The sequence below is a fragment of the Muscardinus avellanarius genome, assembly GCF_963383645.1.
Source record: "Muscardinus avellanarius genome assembly, chromosome: 4".
NCBI lineage: Eukaryota > Metazoa > Chordata > Mammalia > Rodentia > Gliridae > Muscardinus > Muscardinus avellanarius.
Window position 1 is genome coordinate 921251 of NC_137789.1, and position 18844 is coordinate 940094.

Genomic DNA, 18844 nt, shown 5'->3' on the forward strand with positions numbered 1-18844 from the left:
CTCTGACAGCGCCTGTGGCTTCATGCTTACAGGCCGCCTTCTGCCTGTGTGTGACACTTGTCTTACAAAGATACCAGGAATACCGGATTGGGACCAGCCCCGCTCCAGCATGATCTCATTAAGACTGTGTCTACAGAGATCCTGTTTCCAAATAAGGTCACACTCATAGGTACCGCAGGTTAGGGTTTTGACATATCTTTTTGGGCAATCAGTTCAACACAGCTCAGAAGGGGGCAGGCCTGGGCAGAGGCAGTTGGCAGAGGGCTGGGGCCTGAAGCCAAATGACCAGGGACAGGCAGGGGTGCTGGCTCTAGGGACCCCAGGAACCCCTGGACAGGGGTTGGTGCAGAGGGGCTGAAGCAAGGTGCCTCCAACACCCTGGGCCTTTCTGCAGGGTTGGAACCAGAGGGTACAGAGGAAGGCCCCATGCCCCTGTCCCAGGGTCTGGGCTGTGGTCCAAGGGACGCAAGGGGAAGCAGAGCCCTCAGGTCCTGGGAGGGGGGCCGGGGGCCAGCCCGTCCCTGTGCGTACACCATGCCTTGCATCCTCTGAGCATGCTGGGGAGACTCCTTCATCCCCTCCACAAGGATCCTATGCCCCACGGCGACACGCCCAGGAGCATGAGCTGCATCTGGGCCCTCTGCCACCACAAGTAGACGGGACAGTCCCACACCGAGGGGCGGTCCAGCTGCGCACTGGGAGGTGGGTTCAGAGCTCTCCGTCTTGGGAGGGTCTGCACTGACCGCACAACTGTCTCCCCCACTTGCCCTGCCACTCAGTCTGACTGAGCCTTTCTGTCCCCACAGGACTCTGGTGACCTCCTGTAAGCTCTGCAAGACCAGCTGCATGCAATGAACGGCCAGGCCACTCCTCATCTTGAGGTCCTGGTCACCAACGGTCCTGAGCAGGCCTCTGCTCCCAAAAGCATGAAGTCCGGGCTGGAGGCCAGCACCCCATTCGGGCCCCAGGCAGAGGCAGCCCCCACCAAGGCCAGGAGCATCGCTGGGGTGTACGTGGAGGCCACAGGGCAGACCCAGAGTGTCTACATTGCCGTGAAGCAGGGCCTCCTGCCCTCTGGGCTTGGGCTGGCTCTTCTGGAGGCCCAGGCAGCCACAGGAGGCCTCGTGGACCCCACCCAGGGCCAGCTGCTCTCCGTGTCTGAGGCCCTGCGGCAGGGCCTGGTGGGGCTGGAGCTGAAGGAGAAGTTGCTGGCTGCCGAGCGTGCAGTCACCGGCTACCCTGACCCCTATGGCGGGGGGAAGCTGGCCCTCTTCCAGGCCATCGGAAAGGAAGCAGTAGACAGAACCCTGGGGCGGAGCTGGCTGGAGGCCCAGCTGGCCACGGGGGGCGTGGTGGACCCTGTCCAGGGCGTGCGAGTGGCCCCAGAGCTAGCCTGCCAGCAGGGCCTCCTGGACCAGGAGACATGGCTCAGCCTGGTGAAGCTGGAGCCCAGTGCAGATGCCCCAGGTTTCCTTGACCCCAACACGCTGGAGCAGCTGCCGTACCACATGCTTCTGGGTAGGTGCATGCAGGCCCCTGGCTCCAGGCTGGCCCTGTTGCCCCTCAAGACCACCTTCCACACCCTGAGTGGGGCAGCCAGCGTAGCTGAGCTGCTGGAGGCAGGGGTCCTGGACAAGGAGGTGGCCCAGGGCCTGCAGGACGGCACACTGGCGGTGTCAGACGTGAGCGCACGCCCTGAGGTCCAGCGCTACCTGGAGGGCACCGGCAGTGTGGCAGGGGTCGTCTTGCTGCCAGAGGGCCACAAGAAGAGCTTCTTCCAGGCCACTGTCGAGCACCTGCTCCCCATGGGAGCCGTGCTCCCACTCCTGGAAGCTCAGGCCGCCACCCACACCCTGGTGGACCCAGCCACAGGTCGACAGCTCTGGGTCGATGAGGCAGTCAAGGTGGGCTTGGTTGGCCCAGAACTCCACGAGCAGCTCCTAGTAGCAGAGCAGGCAATAACAGGGTACCACGACCCTTTCAGCAGCTCCCAAATCTCGCTCTTCCAGGCCATGAAGAAGGAGCTGGTGGACAGGTCACTGGCTCTGCGTCTTCTGGATGCACAGCTGGCCACAGGTGGGCTGATGTGCCCGGCCCGCAGGTTTCGGCTGCCTCTGGAGGCTGCCCTGCGCCTAGGCTGCCTGGATGAAGAGACCCAGCAGCACCTCTTACAGGCTGCGGGCTTCTCAAACCCCAGCACCCATGACAGCCTGTCTTATGGGCAGCTGCTGGCCCACTGTGTCACTGACCCAGAGACGGGGCTCGCCCTCCTGCCTCTCTCAGGGGGGGCCCATGGAGAAGCGCCCCAGGCACCCATGTTCATTGAGCACCGCACCCGGCAGGCTTTGAGCGTGGCCACGACCTCCATCTCCGTGGGGAAGTTCCGAGGCCAAACCGTGTCCCTCTGGGAGCTGCTCTTCTCTGAGGCCATTCCTGTGGAGCAGAGAGCCATGCTGGCCCAGCAGTACCAGGAAGGGGCCCTCTCAGGGGAAGGGCTGGCAGCTGAGCTGAAAGCCACCATCGAGCAGGCTGCAGCCACTGCCAGGGTGGCCTTTGCTGGGCTGAGGGACAGTGTGACGCCTGGAGAGCTGTTGAAAGCCGAGATCATCGACCAGGAGCTGTATGAGCAGCTAGAATGTGGACAGGCCTCAGCCCAGGATGTGGGCAGCCTGGACTCCGTGCAGAGGTACCTGCAGGGCACAGGCTGCGTCGCCGGCCTGCTGCTGCCTGGCTCCCAGGAGCGCCTTGGCATCTATGAGGCCCGCAGCAAGGGGCTCCTCAGGCCTGGCACCGCACTCATCCTCCTCGAGGCCCAGGCTGCCACGGGCTTCATCATCGACCCCAAAGAAAACAAGAGATACTCCGTGGAGGAGGCACTGAAGGCTGGTGTTATCGGGCCTGATGTCTACATGAAGCTCCTGTCGGCCGAGCGCGCCGTCACCGGCTACACCGACCCCTCCACCAGGGAGCAGATCTCGCTCTTCCAGGCCATGCAGAGGGACCTCATCGTCAGGGACCACGGCATCCGCCTGCTGGAGGCCCAGATCGCCACGGGTGGCATCATTGACCCCGTGCACAGCCACCGGGTGCCCGTGGAGGTGGCCTACCAGCGCGGCTACTTCGACCAGATGCTGAACTTGGTCCTGGCGGACCCCAGCGACGACACCAAGGGCTTCTTCGACCCCAACACGCACGAGAACCTCACCTACCTGCAGCTGCTGGAGCGCTGCGTGGAGGACCCCGAGACGGGCCTGCGCCTCCTGCCGCTCAGCAGCGCAAGGCCCCAGCTGGTGGACGGCAGCACCCGGCAGGCCTTCCAGAACTTGCTGCTGTCCGTGAGGTATGGCCGGTTCCGGGGACAGAGAGTCTCCGCATGGGACCTGATCAACTCGGAGTACTTCAGCGAGGCCTGGAGGAGGCAGCTGCTGCAGCGCTACCGTCAGCGCAAGGTCACGCTGGAGCGCGTCGCACAGCTGCTGGAGAGCGAGTCCAGGAGGTGGACAGACATCATGGTGCCTGCACTGCGGGGCCAGGTGCCCATCTACCAGCTCCTTGAGACCCAGATCATAGACCAGGAGCTCCTGGACCAGGTGCTGGCAGGGGTGGTCAGCCCTGACACTCTCCTCCGCATGGCCGGTGTCCACAGGTACCTGCGGGGCTCGGGCACTGTGGGGGGCGTGTTGCTCCGTCCTTCCAACCGGCGTCTCAGCCTTTACCAGGCCATGAAGCAGAAGCTGCTGGCACCCAGCGTGGCCCTGACCCTGCTGGAGGCCCAGGCTGCCACCGGAGCCATCACAGACCCCTGCAGTCTGGAGACCCTGACTGTGGATGAGGCCGTGCGCAGGGGCGTGGTGGGGCCGGAGGTGTACAGCAGGCTGAGGCGGGCCGAGGAGGCTCTCGCCGGCTTCCGAGACCCCTTCTCTGGGAAGAGGGTCCCCCTATTCCAGGCCATGAAGAAGGGCCTTGTCCCTGCAGAGCAGGCTGCCCGCCTGCTAGAGGCCCAGGTGTCCACAGGAGGGGTCATCGATCCCACGGTCCACCACCACCTCCCCATGCCTGTGGCCATCCAGCGTGGCTGCATCGACCCGGACACAGAGAGGGCCTTGTCCAGCTCTCCCAAGACCTTCCCCACAGCGGACGGCAGGGGGTATACCAGCTACGCCCAACTTCTGGAGCAGTGCCCCCAGGACGAGGCCTCTGGCCTTCACCTCCTGCCCCTGGAAGAAGGTGCTCCTGCTGTCCCCACAGACACTCAGCTCCAGAAGGCCCTGCAGGCCACGCCGGGGACTGAGGAAGGCGCGTCCCTCTGGGACCTGCTCATCTCCCACCACTTCACCGAGGAACAGCGCAAAGACCTCCTAGAAGACTTCCGGGTTGGGAGGACCTCTGTGCCTCAGCTGCAGGCCGCCGTGTGTCACTGTGTGCAGGAGGCAGAGCTCCTGAGCCAGGCCCGTGTCACGGTCCCTGGCCCACGGGGTGAGGTCCCTGCCGCCTGGCTCCGGGATGCCGGCGTCATTAGCCAGGAGGTGCTGGCGGCTCTGGCTCGGGGAACACAGTCACCCACTGAGGTCACCCAGCAGCCCACGGTGAAGGCCTGCCTCTGGGGCACAGGCTGCGTGGCCGGTGTGCTGTTGCAGCCCTCTGGGACCAAGGCGAGCATCACCCAGGCCATGAGGGATGGCCTCCTGCCCGCAGGCCTGGGCCAGAGGCTGCTGGAGGCCCAGGTGGCGTCCGGCTCCCTGGTCGACCCGCTGACCAACCAAAGGCTGTCAGTGGAGGAGGCAGTCAAGGCCGGCCTGGTGGGTGGGGAGCTGAGTGAGCCGCTCAGGCAGGCTGAGAGGGCTGTGGCTGGGTACACAGACCCCTACTCGGGGGGCTCCCTTTCTCTGTGGCAGGCCTTGGAGAAGGGGCTGGTGTCCCAGAAGGAGGCCTTCCCACTCCTGCAGGCGCAGCTGGCCACGGGGGGTGTGGTAGACCCAGTGTATGGGGTGCACCTGCCGCAGGCAGCGGCCTGCAGGCTCGGCCTCCTGGATGAGCGGACAAGCCGGGTGCTGAGCGCGACCGAAGAGGACAACAAGTTCTTCTTTGACCCCAGTGGCCGGGATGAGGTGACGTACCAGCAGCTCAAGGAGCTCTGTGTGGTGGAGCCGGACACGGGCCTGTGGCTGCTCCCGCTCCGCCAGGATGCCGCGCTGGCAGTGGACGAGCACACCGCAGTGGCACTGAGGGCCATGAAGGTGCCCGTCAGCGCGGGGAGGTTCCAAGGGCACAGTGTGTCACTCTGGGACCTGCTCCACTCCGAGTATGTCAGTGCAGACAAGCGGCAGGAGCTGGCGGCTCTGTGTCGGTCAGGGCGAGCCACAGCCCTGCGACAGGTGGTCAGTGCAGTCACCGCCCTGGTGGAGGCTGCAGAGAAGCAGCCCTCCCAGGCGGCCTTCAGAGGCCTCCGCAAGCAGGTGTCGGCCAGGGACCTGTTTAGGTCTCAGCTGATCAATAAGCAGACGCTGGACGAGCTGAACGAGGGCAGGAAGACGGTGCAGGAGGTGTCCGAGATGGACAGTGTGAGGCGGTCCCTGGAGGGTGGCAACTTCATCGCTGGGGTCCTGATCCAGGGCACCAAGGAGAAGATGAGCATCCCAGAGGCCCTGAGAAGGCACATTCTGCGGCCCGGCACGGCCCTGGTGCTCCTGGAGGCGCAAGCGGCCACGGGCTTTGTCATCGACCCTGTGGAGAACCGGAAGCTGACCGTAGAGCAGGCGTTCGAGGCAGGGATGTTCGGCAGGGAAACCTACACAAAGCTGCTGTCCGCGGAGCGCGCCGTCACCGGCTACACCGACCCCTACACGGGGGAGCAGATCTCGCTCTTCCAGGCCATGCAGAGGGACCTCATCGTCAGGGACCACGGCATCCGCCTGCTGGAGGCCCAGATCGCCACGGGCGGCATCATCGACCCCGTGCACAGCCACCGGGTGCCCGTGGAGGTGGCCTACCAGCGCGGCTACTTCGACGAGGAGATGAATCGCGTCCTGGCGGACCCCAGCGACGACACCAAGGGCTTCTTCGACCCCAACACTCACGAGAACCTCACCTACCTGCAGCTGCTGGAGCGCTGCGTGGAGGACCCCGAGACGGGCTTGTACATGTTGCAAATTGTAAAGAAAGGGGAGACCTACGCATACATCGATGAAACCACAAAGCAAACTCTGCGCTCCAGGACTGTGCACATGCAGGTGGGGAGGTTTGCGGGTGAGGCGGTGTCTGTCTGGGACCTGCTCTCCTCTCCATATTTCACAGATAGCAGGCGGAGAGAGCTGGTGCGGGAGTACCAAGCCCAGAGCCTGTGCCTGGAGAAGCTGTTGGAGATGGTCACTACTACCATTGAAGAGACAGAGAGGCAGAACCAAGCTGTCAAGGTGGCGGCCATCCACGGGGAGGTGACTGCTGCGGAGCTGTTCAACTCCGGGGTCATCGACAGGAAGGCCCTGGACGCACTTCGCAGCGGGGAGGACACATGCCAGGACCTCTCCCACCTGCAGCATGTGAGCACCTACCTGGAAGGCAGCGGCTGCATTGCCGGGGTGCTTGCGCCCTTCACCCAGGAGGTCATGAGCCTCCAGGAGGCCAGCAAGAAGGAGCACATCCCCGCGGGGTTTGCAGCCCAGCTGCTAGAGGCACAGGCAGCTACAGGGTTCCTGCTGGATCCCCGCCAGAACCAGAGACTGTCTGTGCACGAGGCCACGGCGGTCGGCCTGGTGGACGAGGAACTGCAAGAAAGGCTGGTGAACGCCGAGAAAGCCGCCAAGGGCTACGCGGACCCAGCCACAGGAGAGACGATCCCGCTGTTCCAAGCCATGAAAAAGAGATTAGTGCAAAGGGAGGAGGCCCTGCGGCTGCTGGAGGTGCAGGTGGCCACAGGGGGCGTCATCGACCCACGGCACCACCACCGGCTCCCACTGGAGACCGCCTACAGGCGCAGCTGTCTGGACCAGGACACATACGCGCTTATTGCGGGTCATAAGCACATGAAGAGAAGGTTTGTGGACCCAAACACGCAGGAGAAGGTAACGTACCAGGAGCTGCAGGACCGGTGCCAGAAGGAGCCCAAGTCAGGCTGGGCCCTGTTCCCGGTAGTCAAGGACGCGAGGGACTCCGAGTACGTGGATGAGCTGACTCGGAGGGCCCTGGAGGCAGAGCAGGTGGAGATAACAGTGGGGAGGTACAGAGGCCAGAGGCGCTCAGTGTGGGAGCTGCTGAACTCAGAGTATGTGACAGAGGAGAAAAAGCGAGAATTGGTTAGGACATATAAAGGGGACACCGCCCAGGCCCTGGGGAAGGTGGTGAAGGTCATTCTCCAGATGATCGCAGACAAGGAAAAGAGCAGCAAGCAACTGTGGTTCCGAGGGATCCGAAAGCAGATCACGGCGACCGAGCTTCTGAGCGCGGCCATCATCAGCACGGAGACGCTGGCAGAACTGGAAACGGGAAAGAGCACTGTGCAGCAGATCCAGGGAGATCAGCGCGTGAAGACGTACCTGGAGGGCACCAGCTGCATCGCCGGCGTCCTGGTGCCCGTCCGGGGCGAGCCCGGCCGCCAGGAGAAGATGAGCATCTACCAGGCCATGTGGAAGGGCGTGCTGCGCCCCGGCACCGCCCTGGTGCTGCTGGAGGCCCAGGCGGCCACGGGCTTTGTCATCGACCCCATCCACAACCGGAGGCTGTCTGTGGAGGAGGCCGTGGCCGCGGGCGTGGTGGGCGGCGAGATCCGAGAGAAGCTGCTGTCCGCGGAGCGCGCCGTCACCGGCTACACCGACCCCTACACCGAGGAGCAGATCTCGCTCTTCCAGGCCATGCAGAGGGACCTCATCGTCAGGGACCACGGCATCCGCCTGCTGGAGGCCCAGATCGCCACGGGCGGCGTCATCGACCCCGTGCACAGCCACCGGGTGCCCGTGGAGGTGGCCTACCAGCGCGGCTACTTCGACGAGGAGATGAGCCGCGTCCTGGCGGACCCCAGCGACGACACCAAGGGCTTCTTCGACCCCAACACGCACGAGAACCTCACCTACATGCAGCTGCTGCGCCGCTGCGTGCGCGACCCGGACACCGGGCTCTACATGCTGCAGCTGGCCGGCCAGGGCTCTGCCTTGCACCAGCTGAGCGAGGAGCTGCGCTGCGCGCTGCGTGACGCCCGTGTGACCCTGGACTGGGGCAGCCTGCGGGGCCAGAGCGTCTCCGTCTGGGAGCTCCTCTTCTACCGCGAGGTGCCCGAGAGCCGGCGCCAGGACCTGCTGCGCCGGTACCGGGCGGGCACGCTGACGGTGCGGGACATGAGCGGCGCCCTCACCTCGCTGCTGGCCCAGGCCCAGGACCCTCAGGGGGCCCTGCGCGCGGCCACCATGGAGGTCAAGGTGGGCCGCCTGCGTGGGCGCGCCGTGCCCGTGTGGGACGTGCTGGCCTCCAGCTACGTGAGCGGGGACGCCCGGGAGCAGCTGCTGGCCCAGTACGCGTCAGGAAGCCTGGCCTTGCCCGCGCTGACCCGCAGGCTCGCCACCATCGTGGAGGAGGCCGAGGAGGCGCGGGGGCTCAGGCCCACGGCAGGGAGGACGGAGCCTGGCCAGCAGGGACCAGAGAGGCGTGGGAATGGTCCACACAGCAGCTGCGGACCCTGCCCAGGCGAGGAGGCTGAGCCCGAGGACTCCAGTCACGGCCAGGAGCAGGCCCTGCGCACGGCCACCATGGAGGTCAAGGTGGGCCGGCTGCGTGGACGCACGGTCCCCGTGTGGGACGTGCTGGCCTCCGGCTACGTCAGCGGGGCCACCCGGGAGCAGCTGCTGGCCCAGTTCCAATCGGGCACGTTGGCCTTGCCCGCGCTGACCCGCAGGCTCGCCACCATCATCGAGGCGGCCGAGGAGGCCCACGGGAGCCAGCCTGAGTCCAGCCATGAGGACGTAAGACAGGCCCAGACTGGACAGCGGGAACCAGGGTCGTCCGGACGCAGGCTGGGCGGCAGCTCGGGGCCATCCGCAGGCCAGGAGGAAGAGGCCGGAGCCACCAGCCGCCAAGAACAGGCCCTGCGAGCGGCCACCATGGAGGTGGGCGCGGGGCAGTTCCGTGGCCAGCGGGTCTCCGCGTGGGACGTCCTCTTCTCCTCGTACCTGAGCGAGGCCCGCCGAGGCGAGCTGCTGGCCCAGCACGCGGCCGGCTCGCTGGGGCTGCCCGACCTGGTCTCCATCCTTGTGCGGATTGTCGAGGAGACCGAGGAGCGGCTCAGCAAGGTGTCCTTCCGGGGCCTGAGGCGCCAGGTGTCCGCCTCGGAGCTGCGCACGTCCGGGGTCCTGGGCCCCGAGACCCTGCGGGACCTGGCGCAGGGGACCAAGACCCTGCAGGAGGTGACAGAGATGGACTCCGTCAAGCGCTACCTGGAGGGCACCAGCTGCATCGCCGGCGTCCTGGTGCCCGTCCGGGGCGAGCCCGGCCGCCAGGAGAAGATGAGCATCTACCAGGCCATGTGGAAGGGCGTGCTGCGCCCCGGCACCGCCCTGGTGCTGCTGGAGGCCCAGGCGGCCACGGGCTTTGTCATCGACCCCATCCACAACCGGAGGCTGTCTGTGGAGGAGGCCGTGGCCGCGGGCGTGGTGGGCGGCGAGATCCGAGAGAAGCTGCTGTCCGCGGAGCGCGCCGTCACCGGCTACACCGACCCCTACACCGAGGAGCAGATCTCGCTCTTCCAGGCCATGCAGAGGGACCTCATCGTCAGGGACCACGGCATCCGCCTGCTGGAGGCCCAGATCGCCACGGGCGGCGTCATCGACCCCGTGCACAGCCACCGGGTGCCCGTGGAGGTGGCCTACCAGCGCGGCTACTTCGACGAGGAGATGAGCCGCGTCCTGGCGGACCCCAGCGACGACACCAAGGGCTTCTTCGACCCCAACACGCACGAGAACCTCACCTACATGCAGCTGCTGCGCCGCTGCGTGCGCGACCCGGACACCGGGCTCTACATGCTGCAGCTGGCCGGCCAGGGCTCTGCCTTGCACCAGCTGAGCGAGGAGCTGCGCTGCGCGCTGCGTGACGCCCGTGTGACCCTGGACTGGGGCAGCCTGCGGGGCCAGAGCGTCTCCGTCTGGGAGCTCCTCTTCTACCGCGAGGTGCCCGAGAGCCGGCGCCAGGACCTGCTGCGCCGGTACCGGGCGGGCACGCTGACGGTGCGGGACATGAGCGGCGCCCTCACCTCGCTGCTGGCCCAGGCCCAGGACCCTCAGGGGGCCCTGCGCGCGGCCACCATGGAGGTCAAGGTGGGCCGCCTGCGTGGGCGCGCCGTGCCCGTGTGGGACGTGCTGGCCTCCAGCTACGTGAGCGGGGACGCCCGGGAGCAGCTGCTGGCCCAGTACGCGTCAGGAAGCCTGGCCTTGCCCGCGCTGACCCGCAGGCTCGCCACCATCGTGGAGGAGGCCGAGGAGGCGCGGGGGCTCAGGCCCACGGCAGGGAGGACGGAGCCTGGCCAGCAGGGACCAGAGAGGCGTGGGAATGGTCCACACAGCAGCTGCGGACCCTGCCCAGGCGAGGAGGCTGAGCCCGAGGACTCCAGTCACGGCCAGGAGCAGGCCCTGCGCACGGCCACCATGGAGGTCAAGGTGGGCCGGCTGCGTGGACGCACGGTCCCCGTGTGGGACGTGCTGGCCTCCGGCTACGTCAGCGGGGCCACCCGGGAGCAGCTGCTGGCCCAGTTCCAATCGGGCACGTTGGCCTTGCCCGCGCTGACCCGCAGGCTCGCCACCATCATCGAGGCGGCCGAGGAGGCCCACGGGAGCCAGCCTGAGTCCAGCCATGAGGACGTAAGACAGGCCCAGACTGGACAGCGGGAACCAGGGTCGTCCGGACGCAGGCTGGGCGGCAGCTCGGGGCCATCCGCAGGCCAGGAGGAAGAGGCCGGAGCCACCAGCCGCCAAGAACAGGCCCTGCGAGCGGCCACCATGGAGGTGGGCGCGGGGCAGTTCCGTGGCCAGCGGGTCTCCGCGTGGGACGTCCTCTTCTCCTCGTACCTGAGCGAGGCCCGCCGAGGCGAGCTGCTGGCCCAGCACGCGGCCGGCTCGCTGGGGCTGCCCGACCTGGTCTCCATCCTTGTGCGGATTGTCGAGGAGACCGAGGAGCGGCTCAGCAAGGTGTCCTTCCGGGGCCTGAGGCGCCAGGTGTCCGCCTCGGAGCTGCGCACGTCCGGGGTCCTGGGCCCCGAGACCCTGCGGGACCTGGCGCAGGGGACCAAGACCCTGCAGGAGGTGACAGAGATGGACTCCGTCAAGCGCTACCTGGAGGGCACCAGCTGCATCGCCGGCGTCCTGGTGCCCGTCCGGGGCGAGCCCGGCCGCCAGGAGAAGATGAGCATCTACCAGGCCATGTGGAAGGGCGTGCTGCGCCCCGGCACCGCCCTGGTGCTGCTGGAGGCCCAGGCGGCCACGGGCTTTGTCATCGACCCCATCCACAACCGGAGGCTGTCTGTGGAGGAGGCCGTGGCCGCGGGCGTGGTGGGCGGCGAGATCCGAGAGAAGCTGCTGTCCGCGGAGCGCGCCGTCACCGGCTACACCGACCCCTACACCGAGGAGCAGATCTCGCTCTTCCAGGCCATGCAGAGGGACCTCATCGTCAGGGACCACGGCATCCGCCTGCTGGAGGCCCAGATCGCCACGGGCGGCGTCATCGACCCCGTGCACAGCCACCGGGTGCCCGTGGAGGTGGCCTACCAGCGCGGCTACTTCGACGAGGAGATGAGCCGCGTCCTGGCGGACCCCAGCGACGACACCAAGGGCTTCTTCGACCCCAACACGCACGAGAACCTCACCTACATGCAGCTGCTGCGCCGCTGCGTGCGCGACCCGGACACCGGGCTCTACATGCTGCAGCTGGCCGGCCAGGGCTCTGCCTTGCACCAGCTGAGCGAGGAGCTGCGCTGCGCGCTGCGTGACGCCCGTGTGACCCTGGACTGGGGCAGCCTGCGGGGCCAGAGCGTCTCCGTCTGGGAGCTCCTCTTCTACCGCGAGGTGCCCGAGAGCCGGCGCCAGGACCTGCTGCGCCGGTACCGGGCGGGCACGCTGACGGTGCGGGACATGAGCGGCGCCCTCACCTCGCTGCTGGCCCAGGCCCAGGACCCTCAGGGGGCCCTGCGCGCGGCCACCATGGAGGTCAAGGTGGGCCGCCTGCGTGGGCGCGCCGTGCCCGTGTGGGACGTGCTGGCCTCCAGCTACGTGAGCGGGGACGCCCGGGAGCAGCTGCTGGCCCAGTACGCGTCAGGAAGCCTGGCCTTGCCCGCGCTGACCCGCAGGCTCGCCACCATCGTGGAGGAGGCCGAGGAGGCGCGGGGGCTCAGGCCCACGGCAGGGAGGACGGAGCCTGGCCAGCAGGGACCAGAGAGGCGTGGGAATGGTCCACACAGCAGCTGCGGACCCTGCCCAGGCGAGGAGGCTGAGCCCGAGGACTCCAGTCACGGCCAGGAGCAGGCCCTGCGCACGGCCACCATGGAGGTCAAGGTGGGCCGGCTGCGTGGACGCACGGTCCCCGTGTGGGACGTGCTGGCCTCCGGCTACGTCAGCGGGGCCACCCGGGAGCAGCTGCTGGCCCAGTTCCAATCGGGCACGTTGGCCTTGCCCGCGCTGACCCGCAGGCTCGCCACCATCATCGAGGCGGCCGAGGAGGCCCACGGGAGCCAGCCTGAGTCCAGCCATGAGGACGTAAGACAGGCCCAGACTGGACAGCGGGAACCAGGGTCGTCCGGACGCAGGCTGGGCGGCAGCTCGGGGCCATCCGCAGGCCAGGAGGAAGAGGCCGGAGCCACCAGCCGCCAAGAACAGGCCCTGCGAGCGGCCACCATGGAGGTGGGCGCGGGGCAGTTCCGTGGCCAGCGGGTCTCCGCGTGGGACGTCCTCTTCTCCTCGTACCTGAGCGAGGCCCGCCGAGGCGAGCTGCTGGCCCAGCACGCGGCCGGCTCGCTGGGGCTGCCCGACCTGGTCTCCATCCTTGTGCGGATTGTCGAGGAGACCGAGGAGCGGCTCAGCAAGGTGTCCTTCCGGGGCCTGAGGCGCCAGGTGTCCGCCTCGGAGCTGCGCACGTCCGGGGTCCTGGGCCCCGAGACCCTGCGGGACCTGGCGCAGGGGACCAAGACCCTGCAGGAGGTGACAGAGATGGACTCCGTCAAGCGCTACCTGGAGGGCACCAGCTGCATCGCCGGCGTCCTGGTGCCCGTCCGGGGCGAGCCCGGCCGCCAGGAGAAGATGAGCATCTACCAGGCCATGTGGAAGGGCGTGCTGCGCCCCGGCACCGCCCTGGTGCTGCTGGAGGCCCAGGCGGCCACGGGCTTTGTCATCGACCCCATCCACAACCGGAGGCTGTCTGTGGAGGAGGCCGTGGCCGCGGGCGTGGTGGGCGGCGAGATCCGAGAGAAGCTGCTGTCCGCGGAGCGCGCCGTCACCGGCTACACCGACCCCTACACCGAGGAGCAGATCTCGCTCTTCCAGGCCATGCAGAGGGACCTCATCGTCAGGGACCACGGCATCCGCCTGCTGGAGGCCCAGATCGCCACGGGCGGCGTCATCGACCCCGTGCACAGCCACCGGGTGCCCGTGGAGGTGGCCTACCAGCGCGGCTACTTCGACGAGGAGATGAGCCGCGTCCTGGCGGACCCCAGCGACGACACCAAGGGCTTCTTCGACCCCAACACGCACGAGAACCTCACCTACATGCAGCTGCTGCGCCGCTGCGTGCGCGACCCGGACACCGGGCTCTACATGCTGCAGCTGGCCGGCCAGGGCTCTGCCTTGCACCAGCTGAGCGAGGAGCTGCGCTGCGCGCTGCGTGACGCCCGTGTGACCCTGGACTGGGGCAGCCTGCGGGGCCAGAGCGTCTCCGTCTGGGAGCTCCTCTTCTACCGCGAGGTGCCCGAGAGCCGGCGCCAGGACCTGCTGCGCCGGTACCGGGCGGGCACGCTGACGGTGCGGGACATGAGCGGCGCCCTCACCTCGCTGCTGGCCCAGGCCCAGGACCCTCAGGGGGCCCTGCGCGCGGCCACCATGGAGGTCAAGGTGGGCCGCCTGCGTGGGCGCGCCGTGCCCGTGTGGGACGTGCTGGCCTCCAGCTACGTGAGCGGGGACGCCCGGGAGCAGCTGCTGGCCCAGTACGCGTCAGGAAGCCTGGCCTTGCCCGCGCTGACCCGCAGGCTCGCCACCATCGTGGAGGAGGCCGAGGAGGCGCGGGGGCTCAGGCCCACGGCAGGGAGGACGGAGCCTGGCCAGCAGGGACCAGAGAGGCGTGGGAATGGTCCACACAGCAGCTGCGGACCCTGCCCAGGCGAGGAGGCTGAGCCCGAGGACTCCAGTCACGGCCAGGAGCAGGCCCTGCGCACGGCCACCATGGAGGTCAAGGTGGGCCGGCTGCGTGGACGCACGGTCCCCGTGTGGGACGTGCTGGCCTCCGGCTACGTCAGCGGGGCCACCCGGGAGCAGCTGCTGGCCCAGTTCCAATCGGGCACGTTGGCCTTGCCCGCGCTGACCCGCAGGCTCGCCACCATCATCGAGGCGGCCGAGGAGGCCCACGGGAGCCAGCCTGAGTCCAGCCATGAGGACGTAAGACAGGCCCAGACTGGACAGCGGGAACCAGGGTCGTCCGGACGCAGGCTGGGCGGCAGCTCGGGGCCATCCGCAGGCCAGGAGGAAGAGGCCGGAGCCACCAGCCGCCAAGAACAGGCCCTGCGAGCGGCCACCATGGAGGTGGGCGCGGGGCAGTTCCGTGGCCAGCGGGTCTCCGCGTGGGACGTCCTCTTCTCCTCGTACCTGAGCGAGGCCCGCCGAGGCGAGCTGCTGGCCCAGCACGCGGCCGGCTCGCTGGGGCTGCCCGACCTGGTCTCCATCCTTGTGCGGATTGTCGAGGAGACCGAGGAGCGGCTCAGCAAGGTGTCCTTCCGGGGCCTGAGGCGCCAGGTGTCCGCCTCGGAGCTGCGCACGTCCGGGGTCCTGGGCCCCGAGACCCTGCGGGACCTGGCGCAGGGGACCAAGACCCTGCAGGAGGTGACAGAGATGGACTCCGTCAAGCGCTACCTGGAGGGCACCAGCTGCATCGCCGGCGTCCTGGTGCCCGTCCGGGGCGAGCCCGGCCGCCAGGAGAAGATGAGCATCTACCAGGCCATGTGGAAGGGCGTGCTGCGCCCCGGCACCGCCCTGGTGCTGCTGGAGGCCCAGGCGGCCACGGGCTTTGTCATCGACCCCATCCACAACCGGAGGCTGTCTGTGGAGGAGGCCGTGGCCGCGGGCGTGGTGGGCGGCGAGATCCGAGAGAAGCTGCTGTCCGCGGAGCGCGCCGTCACCGGCTACACCGACCCCTACACCGAGGAGCAGATCTCGCTCTTCCAGGCCATGCAGAGGGACCTCATCGTCAGGGACCACGGCATCCGCCTGCTGGAGGCCCAGATCGCCACGGGCGGCGTCATCGACCCCGTGCACAGCCACCGGGTGCCCGTGGAGGTGGCCTACCAGCGCGGCTACTTCGACGAGGAGATGAGCCGCGTCCTGGCGGACCCCAGCGACGACACCAAGGGCTTCTTCGACCCCAACACGCACGAGAACCTCACCTACATGCAGCTGCTGCGCCGCTGCGTGCGCGACCCGGACACCGGGCTCTACATGCTGCAGCTGGCCGGCCAGGGCTCTGCCTTGCACCAGCTGAGCGAGGAGCTGCGCTGCGCGCTGCGTGACGCCCGTGTGACCCTGGACTGGGGCAGCCTGCGGGGCCAGAGCGTCTCCGTCTGGGAGCTCCTCTTCTACCGCGAGGTGCCCGAGAGCCGGCGCCAGGACCTGCTGCGCCGGTACCGGGCGGGCACGCTGACGGTGCGGGACATGAGCGGCGCCCTCACCTCGCTGCTGGCCCAGGCCCAGGACCCTCAGGGGGCCCTGCGCGCGGCCACCATGGAGGTCAAGGTGGGCCGCCTGCGTGGGCGCGCCGTGCCCGTGTGGGACGTGCTGGCCTCCAGCTACGTGAGCGGGGACGCCCGGGAGCAGCTGCTGGCCCAGTACGCGTCAGGAAGCCTGGCCTTGCCCGCGCTGACCCGCAGGCTCGCCACCATCGTGGAGGAGGCCGAGGAGGCGCGGGGGCTCAGGCCCACGGCAGGGAGGACGGAGCCTGGCCAGCAGGGACCAGAGAGGCGTGGGAATGGTCCACACAGCAGCTGCGGACCCTGCCCAGGCGAGGAGGCTGAGCCCGAGGACTCCAGTCACGGCCAGGAGCAGGCCCTGCGCACGGCCACCATGGAGGTCAAGGTGGGCCGGCTGCGTGGACGCACGGTCCCCGTGTGGGACGTGCTGGCCTCCGGCTACGTCAGCGGGGCCACCCGGGAGCAGCTGCTGGCCCAGTTCCAATCGGGCACGTTGGCCTTGCCCGCGCTGACCCGCAGGCTCGCCACCATCATCGAGGCGGCCGAGGAGGCCCACGGGAGCCAGCCTGAGTCCAGCCATGAGGACGTAAGACAGGCCCAGACTGGACAGCGGGAACCAGGGTCGTCCGGACGCAGGCTGGGCGGCAGCTCGGGGCCATCCGCAGGCCAGGAGGAAGAGGCCGGAGCCACCAGCCGCCAAGAACAGGCCCTGCGAGCGGCCACCATGGAGGTGGGCGCGGGGCAGTTCCGTGGCCAGCGGGTCTCCGCGTGGGACGTCCTCTTCTCCTCGTACCTGAGCGAGGCCCGCCGAGGCGAGCTGCTGGCCCAGCACGCGGCCGGCTCGCTGGGGCTGCCCGACCTGGTCTCCATCCTTGTGCGGATTGTCGAGGAGACCGAGGAGCGGCTCAGCAAGGTGTCCTTCCGGGGCCTGAGGCGCCAGGTGTCCGCCTCGGAGCTGCGCACGTCCGGGGTCCTGGGCCCCGAGACCCTGCGGGACCTGGCGCAGGGGACCAAGACCCTGCAGGAGGTGACAGAGATGGACTCCGTCAAGCGCTACCTGGAGGGCACCAGCTGCATCGCCGGCGTCCTGGTGCCCGTCCGGGGCGAGCCCGGCCGCCAGGAGAAGATGAGCATCTACCAGGCCATGTGGAAGGGCGTGCTGCGCCCCGGCACCGCCCTGGTGCTGCTGGAGGCCCAGGCGGCCACGGGCTTTGTCATCGACCCCATCCACAACCGGAGGCTGTCTGTGGAGGAGGCCGTGGCCGCGGGCGTGGTGGGCGGCGAGATCCGAGAGAAGCTGCTGTCCGCGGAGCGCGCCGTCACCGGCTACACCGACCCCTACACCGAGGAGCAGATCTCGCTCTTCCAGGCCATGCAGAGGGACCTCATCGTCAGGGACCACGGCATCCGCCTGCTGGAGGCCCAGATCGCCACGGGCGGCGTCATCGACCCCGTGCACAGCCACCGGGTGCCCGTGGAGGTGGCCTACCAGCGCGGCTACTTCGACGAGGAGATGAGCCGCGTCCTGGCGGACCCCAGCGACGACACCAAGGGCTTCTTCGACCCCAACACGCACGAGAACCTCACCTACATGCAGCTGCTGGAAAGGGCCACTGTCGATCCTGAGACTGGCCTCTTGTTTCTCTCTGTGTCATGTGGGTGAATGGCGTTCCCTTCTTTCTTTCTGTTCCTTCTCTGGTGTTTTGTATTGTACAATCTGTCATTTAACCATTCCACTTTTTAGTCGGTTGGACCTTTTTAAGTTCATTGCTGTTTTCTGCGGTGCCGCTGAGCTTTTCCGGCGCACAGGTGTCGCTTGTGCGAGTCATCTCGGCCCCCGCAGTGCCTCTCTCCCGTGCAATGTTTCTGCAGACCTCCCGTGTTCACTTCGCCCCTGGCCGCGTCACGGGCCTGACCCTGGTGGCCGGCCTCTTCTTCTTGGGCCCTCTGCATATCACCCTGAGCATCCTCATATTTTTGTTGTATTGCAGTTTGTATTAAATGCATACTTTTTAAATTATTGAATGATTTCTGTCTTTTGGGGTGAACTCATTTCCCTCCCAGCCATGTCAGATAGCGCCTGTGGCTCGACCAGGATCTGTGTTGCTGCTGCGCCAGACAGCGGGCATCTGCTTGCTTTGGTCTCTCTTGTTCTCGGAGCCTTGGAGATCCCCTCTCCCAGGAAAACCTGGCTTACCCGCTTCATCTCGGAGCCTGCCGTGGGGAATCATATACAAGGAATGTGTAGCGATGAGCAGAACTGGGTTTTGTCTTTTTCTGATGCAGAATAGAGGTTTCTTTGGGCTCGTGGTTCTGAAATTACATCAGCCAGGGCTTGCATCTTTTCGCTGACAGCTCTCTGGGCACAGAGCGAGAATGCTTGCTTTAAACTTTCACCCATGAAACTCCATGTCCTTGATGTAGAGAATTAACAAGGAAGTTAATCTCAAATCCAAGTGGAGGAGGATGGAGTCCTGCTGCTGATGGAGTCACCTCCACACCACTCCTGAGTCCTGCTCCTGGCGGCCTGGAGTCCCGCCGGTCGAGCCGTGTGTGTGTGTGTGTGTGTGTGTGTGTGTGTGTGTACGGTCCTCCTGTCCTCTCTCCACCTGGCCTGGAGGCCTGGGCAGCCCCACCTGAGCAGCCACAGGCCTCCGCTCTCTGCTTGGAGTTTCCTACTTGGAGTTTCCTGAAGTTTGCTGCTGCTGTTGTTTGGGTTTTGGTACTGGGATGGAACCCAGAGGCACTCTACCTCCCAGCTACTCCTCCAGCCCTTTTTTTTTTTTTTTCTTTTTTGGTGGTACTGGGGTTCCTGAAAGCCCTTCTACCTCTGGGCTACACTCCCAGACCTATTTTATATACTTTTTTATTTGGAAACAGGATCTCTTAAGCCAGCGTGGCTGGCTTTGAACCAGCGCGATCCTCCTGTCTCCG

The 18844-nt window shown here is 67.1% G+C and overlaps 1 protein-coding gene across 1 annotated transcript; it reads left to right on the forward strand.

The window, feature by feature from the left end:
- Positions 1-851: 851 nt before the first annotated feature.
- On the forward strand, positions 852-17573 carry EPPK1 (epiplakin 1; the record flags this gene model as incomplete). Its single annotated transcript, XM_080694140.1, has 6 exons — positions 852-8408; positions 8748-10352; positions 10692-12239; positions 12579-14126; positions 14466-16013; positions 16353-17573. The coding sequence occupies 6 exons, from the start codon at positions 852-854 to the stop codon at positions 17571-17573; spliced, it is 15027 nt and encodes a 5008-aa protein (XP_080550266.1).
- Between the last annotated feature and the right edge of the window lie 1271 nt (positions 17574-18844).